Source organism: Squalius cephalus (assembly GCF_949319135.1).
Source record: "Squalius cephalus genome assembly, chromosome: 21".
Lineage (NCBI taxonomy): Eukaryota > Metazoa > Chordata > Actinopteri > Cypriniformes > Leuciscidae > Squalius > Squalius cephalus.
Genome location: NC_137142.1, coordinates 2,867,433 through 2,877,677, shown reverse-complemented (window position 1 = coordinate 2,877,677; position 10,245 = coordinate 2,867,433). Strand labels below are relative to the sequence as shown.

Below are 10,245 nucleotides of genomic sequence, written 5' to 3'. Positions count from 1 at the left end.
TTAACCCTCTGGGGTCTGAGGTGTTTTCTGGGCCCTGGAGGTGTTCTGACATGCTCTGACATTTGTGCTTATTTCTGTAACTTGTAACGTTTTCATGGCTAAAGTCTGATTACACTGTATTCAGCACAAACTCTGCTACAATAATATGTGAGCAGCATGTACAGTTGTGGTCAGAATTAATGGCACCCCTGGTAAATATGATCAAAATGGCTGTACATTGTTTATCCTTTTGATCTTTCATTCAAAAAAATTAAAACATCTAACCTTTCATTGAAGTAAAATAATTGAAAGTGTGTGTGTGTGTGTGGGGGGGGGGGGGTTCCTACTGTTATCAGTAGGAACACGAAATGACTAGGAACACGAAATTATCTAGCTATGACTTCTTGTTTCACAGGAGTTTAAATATGAGGAAACACAAAGGCCAAATTCCCTTAATCATCCATCACAATGAGTAAAACCAAAGAATATAGTTCTGATGTGCATCAAAAGATTGTTGAGTATCACAAAATAGAAAGTGGCTGTAAGAAAATACCTAAAGAATTGAAAATCCCCATTTTGACCATCAGAGCAATAATTAAGAAGTTCCAATCAACTAAAGATTTTATGAATCTGCCAGGAAGAGGACGTGTGTCTATATTGTCTTAATGCACGGTGAGGAGAAAAGTTTGAGTGGCCAACGACTCTCCAAGGAACACAGATGGAGAATTGCAGAAATTACTTGAGTCTTGGGGGTCAGAAAGCCTAAAAAAATATATCAAACTACCCCTACATCCCCACATGTTGTTTGGGAGGGTTTCAAGAAAAATCCTCCTCGCTCATCCAAAAATAAATTCTAGCAATTCAGTTGTCAGACATGACTGGAACTTCAAAAGGGACCGGATTCTATGGTCAGATGAAACAAAAAAAGGGCTTTTTGGCAGGAAACCCACTAGATGTGTTTGGTGCAAACAGGGATAAAAAGTATCCCATGCATACGGTTAAATATACTGCTGGATCTTATGTGTTGTGCGCCTATTTTTTTGTTGTTGTTGCTGGAGGTCCTGGACATCTTATTTTTTACAGCCATGTTTGATCATATTTACCAGGGGTGCCATTAATTCTGACCACAACTGTACATGCTGCTCACAGATTATTGTAGCAGAGTTTGTGCTGAATACAGTGTAATCAGACTTTAGCCATGAACACGTTACAAGTTACAGAAATAAGCACAAATGTCAGAGCATGTCAGAACACCTCCAGGGCCCAGAAAACACCTCAGACCCCAGAGGGTTAATACAAACATCACAATTTTTAAATTGTGTCTTTTGTTACATAGGGACTACTGAACAGACATTTATAAGTGTATTTTTGAAATCAAAATGTGTAAATAAAGCTCTGTAAACATTAATTTTTGCAAAACTAAAAGTGTGTCTCATTGGGTAATCAAAGGTTCTGCACACACTTGCTGTCTTCAAGCCCACTTGAACACATGGATCAAAGACCAGAAATACTGTAGGTCATGTAAGTAGACAAGTGGTCAAGTACAAAGATGGCAAGTGTGGCTATTTGGACAGTCGCATAAAAAATGGTGCGTCCCTAAGGTGCATACACTCTGCAGGTCCAGAGGAGAATCAAGGATAATCAATTAAGGTAAAAGGGGTGGAGCCACCTTAACTCAAAGCTCTACAAAATGGCAAAGCCAAGTGCTGGTGTTTGTGTTAACATTTGTTAGAATGGGGTTCCTGAAAGTGGTCTTAGTGGTGGTTGTGTTTGTTGCATTTGATATGCCTGATGTCTTGGGAAGTTTGAGGTCCAGTCATAGTCCAAGAAGCATGGGGCCAAAATCAGATCCAGCTTCCAGAAGGCCTGCCCTTTCTCCTCGAGGGTTCTGGAACCCTTTGCAAGTGGCTTCTCAGTTTCAGAGTCCTTTGAGTCCTGACTACAAAAGCCTTGCGCAGGAGCCTTTTGGCCTTCAGGAGAAGCAGCTGTTGCAGGGTCCAGTAAAGCCTTTGGATTGGAGGTATCCCATCGTTCCTGAGGTGCAGAGCGAGTTGGCTGTGGACTTCCAGTTGAGGCAACCCGTGACTCCCAGCAGCGTAGCGGTTCAATGTGGCGAGGACCGGGTTCTCATAGAGGTCCAGCAGGACTTCTTCAGCAATGGTCAGTTGATCCAGCCAACTGGTCTGTCTTTAGGTGGATGTCCTGTTGTTGGTCAGGATCCTGGGTCAAGAGTGCTCATCTTTGAGTATGAATTACAGGACTGCAACAGCGTGCTGATGGTAAGAACAGATACATCGTAATGGGTTATTTGTTGTGGCAGAGGACCTTTTCAAGGAAAGTCAGTTCACTTGGTTTTACAATGCCAGGGCAGCTAAGACCAATTTTTATCTATTTGAATGGGTAAATCCTGAGTTTAAGCTACTTGCCTTTAAGCCTTCAAACCAACATCTGATGTAAACTATCCCATAAATGATATGAGGAGCTTAAGAAACCAGAACAAATCTTTAACCTTAATGGTGTTAAAGCTAGTTTTAACCATATTGCAGTGCACCTTCTCCCATTCATAGCAATACGAGTGCATGGTCTTGGTGTATGTAAAGTCTTTGGGATGACCCTCTTGGTAACCACAATCTTTTTACAGATGAATGAGGATGAGCTTGTCTACGCCTTCTCTCTTACCTACACCCCTGAGGCGTTTGCAGGGACTCCAATTACCCGGGCCGATGGTGCAATTGTCGGTGTTCAATGCCATTATCAAAGGTAGGGGATCTCTGTGACTTTCTGCACTTTCTTGTGCAACTGGGTGACCATTTTATGGCTACTTTCATGAACCGCAGGCTCCAAAATGTAAGCAGTGATTCCTTGAGGCCAACATGGGTCCCTTATGCCTCAACAGAGGCTGGTGAAGAAGTCTTGCTCTTCTCCCTGAAGATCATGATGGGTTGGTACAGGTTTTCTTTCAATAAAATAAACCTTTACCCTTGCTATTGTGGTTGTGCCTAAAAATGTTTTTTTGTGTAGATGATTGGGCCTATCAGAGGCCTTCATACTCCTATTTCCTGGGTGGCGTTATTAACATCGAGGCATCTGTGAAGCAGTACAATCATGTGCCTCTGCGTGTGTTTGTGGACCGCTGTGTGGCCACTCAAGTACCTGATGTGAACTCTCTTCCAAGATATTCCTTCATTGAGAATCACGGGTAAGGTCATGGCCCTTGATGCGGTGGGACTGTTAAAGTTGCCTTTTGTAACCACTTTGTCACAGAGTCATGGGTAAGGTCTAGTTGCTTGATGCTCTACAGTTGACATTCATGAGTTGCTCTTTGTGAATTTTGTCGTCAGGTGCTTTGTGGATGCCAAAACTACAGCTTCCAGCTCCCGCTTCATGCCTCGGTCCCAGGTTGACAAGATCCAGTTCCAGCTGGAGGCGTTTATGTTCCAGGAGGGCAACAGTCCTTCTGTATGTACTATGAATATCATGAGTTAACTTGATTTCTACTCCCATCTGCTTTGGTTTTGTGACTTGTCTGTCATCCCTTGCAGATCTACATAACATGTATTCTGAAGGCAACTATTGCTTCTGCACCCAGTGACACTCAGCGCAAATCCTGTTCCTTTGCCAATGGGTACTTTTTTTTTTTTGGGGGGGGTGGGGTGAGGAATTAAGTTGACTTTTCTCATGTTGACGGTTCCATGTCTTTGTTTTGTTGCAGGTGGTTTGCTGCTGATGGAAACGACCAAGTTTGTGGCTGCTGTGACTCAACATGTGGTCCTGATGGTGAATTTGCTGCTCCCTATGGAGGTTGGTAGCGTTTGCTCTTTCTAAGGTTGCTTTTTTGATTCAAGTGCTCTAACTTGGCTCTTTTCTTCTAGGCATTCAGTGGGAAGGCAAGGCCTCACTTGGTCCTGTAATGGTTCAAGGCCAAAAGGGAGATTTTCAATAAAACTGACAAATCAATCCTTGGTTGTACCTGACTTGTCATTTTGCTGCGTGTCTGCTTTAACAACTAAAACTGATGTGGTGAAACTGATAGTCGTCCTTTACTTTTCAAGTCCCATATAGCATGCAACCATAGGGTTCCTGAAGTTATTAACTTTTCTCCATAGGGAGTTTTAAATTAACCCTTTAAAGACCGCTAGTGACAGCTCAAGGTTATGCATCTGAAGCAATAGTTTTTTACAATTTGTTTAACAGAAATTCCTGGTGACAATTATTACAATGAGGCATTTATAGAGCACTTTCATTTGTGCTAGAGTACACCCAAAGTGCTTCACATCATATCAGGGGGATATCTCCTCAACCACCACCAGTGTGCAGCATCCACTTGAATGTAACTCGACACCCTTACCTCATTTAGTATGTGATTCTATGAATGTGCAAGTGAGCCCTGCCTCCACTCACAGCTGCTCAGAGATTCACTTGTTGACCTGATTAGTTACATGGTAGTTTGTGACGTCAGAAACACTCGTGATTTCAAACTGTGCTTTTTGAGACTGTCTTTGGTTCACTGCAGTTTTAAGGAGAAAATACTCAGCAATGGTGTTATGAATTTGCACATGGTTTGTCTTAAAGCATATTAACACCACAGACAAATAAATTAAAAGCTTGATTTTCACCACAAGGTGACTTGAAGTGCAGAGGGAATGAATTCTTTACAAAGGAATTCCTCTCCAAACAACTGATGGAGCTCTGATGTTAAAGTGGGGAAGTAGCTCGACTTCAGGCCCTGTTCCCTGGTGTCACTGGTTGGCATTGTACGGCTCATAGACTTGAGCTTGCTGTGAGTGACACATTCAAAGAGTAATTTCAAAATCTTCATGAATAAACTTTATTTGCTCTACCACACATCCAGCAAAAATAAAATGGAACTGAAAGAGTGTGTATCCTTTAAGCGTGTATTTAAGTGGTCCAGGGGCAGAACTTTCGCCAAGCATGTCAGAGGTTCTGGGTTCTAATCCGCACTCGAATAGTTTTATTTTTTCTTTCTCATCAAAACCGATTATGTTTATCAGTGATTGTATATCAGGCAGGGACACGTTTGTGTGCATTATGTTTTGTAATTTCACCGGAACGAATAAGAGAGTCTCCACAACGGATTGAAGCGCGCGTCCGAGTGAAGACTGTGCGCGAGCCACAAGTGAACACCGTATCCGCGCCACTGATCGCAGCGGCAACGAGCACTTTGATCACTTGATTTCAAAAACAACACATTTCAGCGCTAGATCACCTCTTATTTAACAAACGAATGAAATGAATGCTCTGCTAGTTAACTGGAGATGTTTTATTTATTTGTATTGGTACATTCGTGCCGCGAGATGTTTCAAAAGTGGTGGGGACAATATCATAGACAGTAAAAGAAATGGACACAGCGACCCCATTGGATTCAACGGAGAAAAGTGAAGTCAATTAAGCTCTCTCTTCCTGATGGCTGAGCGACTGCGCAGACTCAAACTGAGCTTGACGACGTAGATGTGACGTGAGCAACCCGTCTGTCTTCTAGTAGCTGTGCCAAGAGAAATCTGAATCATTCCCTTCAGAATCTTGCAGAGACGGAGAGTGTGAGTAGGAGCTGTCCATGAGCTAGGAGCAGGAGCAACTTTTGCTAAGTATTCTGATTAATTACTTTGTCATTTTGCCTCCACGTCCCCCCGATCGCCCGTGAGCTTCTCCTCCTGTCCATACGGTAATCTCTCTACTGTGCGACAGAGAGTCTCGTAGTTATGACACAGTCGTTAGCCTATTTTTACAAAAACTGCTTCTACGGGGCCATAACGTAAGATACAAGGTAATGGAGCTTTTTATACATTTTCGTGTTTCTTTAGGAATAAATAATGGACAAATGGAGTCTTTAAACGCCTCAGATGTAAAGTTATTCGCTGTCAAAGTGACGCCAGTGCGAATGGGGGTCAGTGGAATGCTAACAGCAGGTGATGGTCCGCTAATCAATGGCGGCGCCCGGGGAAGCTTCAGTTTTTTTGAAGGATTACCCCCTTGGACAATATCGACCTTAGCAAAAAGTGGTGGGGACATGTCCCACCCGCAAATTACGCCTATGGTTTAGATCAGGTAAGAAGTGAGTAAACACAATCAAATAAGCAAGCGAGCGAACGAACGAACGACCGACCACAAATTCAGTACTTTTCATCAACAACAGTAGCACAGCCAACAAATACACTCCAAGCTCCTCCTCTTCCGTTCTCCAGAGTGCCTTATATCCTGGACCACAGCCGATGATTGGTTATCTCCGACCAATAGTAGCACCTACAAACTTAAAGATAGCAGAGAGCGGGAAAACAGGAAGAGGGGAGAAACACAGCAACCAATAACAGAAGGGGAGGGAACAAAAATGCTAGCACATAACAGTAATTAATAAAATAATTTTCAGTTTTGGGTGAACTATCCCTTTAACCAAAAACACATTCAACAAACCAATTGAATTCGGGACATTCAATAGTGGGTCAAACAGTATTTTTTATTATTATTATTAGATGGATTTATTTGGGCATTGAAAGGATTAGTTATGCAACTCAGTCCCCAGAATATGGCCCTGTTCAACACATGAACAAGCGGATGAGATGTGCTTTAACTAGAGTTTAACTGGGGTTGTTTTTCTGATCTGGTTGTTAAACCTGTTATTAAACGGGGAAGAGAAAAGAACAGGTGAGATATCACGTGATATACAGTACTGTGCAAAAGTCTTAGGCATGTTAATACCCCCCCCCCCCCCCCCCCCCCCCCCAAAAAAATGGTTGTAAGTCAGTTATTTATATCTTTTGCTGTAGTGTGTCAGTAGGAAATATCAGTTTACATTTCCAAACATTAATTTTGCCATTAATTGTAATAATCCAGTGAGATTTGTGTATGCACAAGGAGTCTGACAACAGCCGGTATGATCTGATCTCACCATCATCGAGTCCGTCTGTGATTACATGAAGAAACAGAAGAAACTGAGACAGACTAAATCCAGAAGAACTGCGGGAACGTCTCCGAGACGCTTGAGGAAACCTTCCTGTGTGCAAGTGTACCTGGACAAAAGCCGTTTTAAACGCAAAGGGTCGTTACACCATATATTGATTTGAATTAGTTAATAGAAGTTAAATCATAAATAAATTCAATTTGTGATTTTATTTTTGAAAGCATTCTCACTTTACAGCATTTTAACACAAGTGCCAGTGCTTTTCACAGTGCTGTAGCTTTGCAGGAAGGTTTCTTCAAGACGTTCCCGCAGTTCTTCTGGATTTAGTCTGTCTCAGTTTCTTCTGTTTCTTCATGTAATCACAGACGGACTCGATGATGGTGAGATCAGATCACACCGGCTGTTGTCAGACTCCTTGTGCATACACAAATCTCACTGGATTATTACAATTAATGGCAAAAAGAATGTTTGGAAATGTAAACTGATATTTCCTACTGACACACTACAGCAAAAGATATAAATAACTGACTTAAAACCATTTTTTTTTTGGGGGGGGGGGGGGGGGGGGGGTATTAACATGCCTAAGACTTTTGCACAGTACTGTATATATATTACTGAGTTGTCAATTGTGTCTAGAACACTAGTTTAGCGACACGTGCCATTCTTTGTATTTCTCGGTTTGTAGTAAGAGTAGTTTATTTAGGGCGTCTTTGACGCTGAAGATCTTTTTGATTTTGTTTTTGATGAATGTTAATTTAGTTAGATTATACATTGTTTTTGTTTACATCTAGTAAGATTGGTTTTGTTTCTTTTCTTTGATTTGGCACGGTCTAGTTCGTTTCTCTTTACCTCTTTCTTTTCCTTGGTTATGATTTGTATATAAGTTGTACATTTATGTAAATAAGTATCTTGGGGGTATAGCCTACTTTTCATCTCGTTTCTCACTGTAATAAATGATCACCTTAGCTAAATTCGACTGGTTTGTGTGAGATGTTTTCCAGTACATGATGTTGCACGCCACCTTCTCCCTAGACTCAAAAGGTTTGTAACACTTTCAATGCATTGTTAAAATGATCATTTTCATCACACAGTTAAAAATATACCTATTAAGTAAAATGCAAATAAATAAAATAAACAGAATTTTCACTTCAAGTATATTTTTCTAATTGTTTTAAAGTGTGTTAAAAGTTGTATTGTGAAAATGGGTAAAAGCACGATGCTAATATACTTTTAATAGATAGTAAACATTTTTTTTTCTATATTGACAGTGTACTATTGAAAAAGGGAATATTTCAAATACAATAAAGTATACTTTTTTCACCAGAGCTGTGTTTATTGTCAGACCTTCACAAACATGTTTTTTAACGGTTTTATACAGGCTTTGCTGCAGCAGAAAGAGTTTTAATAAGCTTGTTTGATAAACCATGTTTAATAAGCAGCAGGTTTTATACAACAAGGCCTTGAATACGCCATGCCTCAATTCTTGGTTACACTTTATTTTAAGGTGTCATCGTTACAGTGTTATATTTAAGTACTGAGTAATATTCAGCAAATACATGTGCTTACTATAGGGTTAGGGTAGGATTAGGGTTTGGCTGAGGGTTAGTTGCATGTAATTATGCATAACTTACTGTTATTACTACGGTAAGTACATGTAACATGTAACAAGGACGCCGTAAAATAAAGTGTTACCCAATTCTTTGTCCCACATGTGCACAGAGTATGTAAAAGAATTCATTGACATTCAGTCCCTTTTCATGTTTTTTTAATCCATATTTATTTTTGAATTGCACTTTTATTTTTTTCAGACGAGCATCAGGACACTGGATGTCATTTGTCTGTTGAACGTCCAGTTTCTACACGTTTGTCTCAGTTTGGCAGCTTTGCTTTCCAAGTCTTCCTCTGACCAGGCCATGAGTCCAGAGCAAGTCTATCACATGTGTGTTACAGAGACAAACAAGAAACATTACAAAGACTTTGCAACACTTGACTCTTTATGTTAGCTCTTCTGGTGTTGAGGAATAATATATTGGACAATAAAAGCATATATGGGCCTTTATGAACATGCACTGATGCAGTAAATAATGTATAAAGTCATGAAATCAGAGACCCTTGGGTACATTGAACTTTTTTCTTTTCTTTCTCAGGATCAATGATTTGAATCTGATTCTCCAAGCAATGACCCGTTTAATTATTCTCTCTAAATAATAACACCAGTTCCTCATCTCTCTGATACGGCTCTCGTCTAGCGCCCCCTGCAGGGAATTCTGGACATGCAGGAGAAGGTAGACATTAAGAATTGTAAATTTAAACTAGAATGTACATTTCCTGAAGAAAATGTGAAGTGGTGCTTGCAGTGGCAAAACTCGCCACTCGGTTGCTAGGGTGTTGTACATGTTTGCATTCGAGCCAACAACCATGTCTGTACGATGTTGTGGAGCTGAAATATGGCTTCTATATGTTGCAATATGGTTGCTAGGTGGCTCTAAATGGTTGCTAGGGTGTGAATACACAGTTACCATGGTGATATTTACAGGCTGTTTTACAACTGAAACTAATGAGCCAACCCCCATCTCTATACAATATTCTGATGCAGAGATGTAGGTCTTGTAAAATGGTTGCTAGGGTACTCTGTTTGGTTGCTATGGAGATGCTTGTCAGCTGCTAATGATGAAACTACAAAGGCTTCTTGTTAGCATGAATGATATAAACCAACTCCCATCTCTATACGATGTTCTGATGCAGAGATATACGTTTTGCTAAACGGTTGCTAGGGTACTCTATTTGGTTGCTAGCGAGTGGCTTGTCAGCTGCCAATCATGAAACTCCAAAGGCTTCTTGTCACTATGAATGATATAAACCAACTCCCATGCCTCTGCGACATTCAGAATGGAAGATATGCCTCTTTGGATTTTGGTTGCTAGGGTACTCTGTTTGGTTGCTAGGGAGTGGCTTGTCAGCTGTCAATGATGAAATTCCAAAGGCTTCTTGTCATTATGAATTATATAATCCAACTCCCATGCCTCTGTGACATTCAGAATGTAAGATATGCCTCTTTGGATTTTGGTTGCTAGGGTACTCTTTTTGGTTGCTATGGAGTTACTTGGCACCTGCCAATGATGCAATTCCAAAGGCTTCTTGTCACTATGAATGATATAAACCAACTCCCATGCCTCTGTGACATTCAGAATGGAAGATATCCCTCTTTGGATTGTTGTTGCTAAGGTGCTCGACAATGGTTGCTAGGGAGGGGCTAGGAAGTGTTGAGGTGATTTATGATTGGCCGTTTGCTGCCCTGAGTCAAACTTGTGTTAACCCCATCTCTTTATGATGTTCTGATGCAGAGATAT

The 10,245-nt window shown here is 40.8% G+C and overlaps 1 protein-coding gene across 1 annotated transcript; it reads left to right on the top strand.

Annotated features, from left to right (window-relative positions):
• Positions 1-1,673: 1,673 nt before the first annotated feature.
• Positions 1,674-3,934, top strand: LOC307149554 (zona pellucida sperm-binding protein 3-like). The gene is made up of 8 exons (XM_079855929.1): positions 1,674-2,258; positions 2,621-2,739; positions 2,817-2,920; positions 3,001-3,178; positions 3,321-3,438; positions 3,522-3,604; positions 3,692-3,780; positions 3,852-3,934. The coding sequence occupies exons 1-8, from the start codon at positions 1,713-1,715 to the stop codon at positions 3,920-3,922; spliced, it is 1,308 nt and encodes a 435-aa protein (XP_079712055.1). The 5' UTR covers positions 1,674-1,712; the 3' UTR covers positions 3,923-3,934.
• Positions 3,935-10,245: the final 6,311 nt, after the last annotated feature.

What these genes read in the sequence shown, in the direction of transcription:
- LOC307149554 (XM_079855929.1), top strand. Translation starts at nt 1,713, where the DNA reads ATGGGGTTCCTGAAAGTGGTCTTAGTGGTGGTTGTGTTTGTTGCATTT. An exon ending in CTCCCTGAAGATCATGATGG is followed by an intron (nt 2,921 to 3,000) that starts GTTGGTACAGGT and finishes TTTTTTGTGTAG; the next exon opens with ATGATTGGGCCTATCAGAGG. An exon ending in TCCTGTTCCTTTGCCAATGG is followed by an intron (nt 3,605 to 3,691) that starts GTACTTTTTTTT and finishes GTTTTGTTGCAG; the next exon opens with GTGGTTTGCTGCTGATGGAA.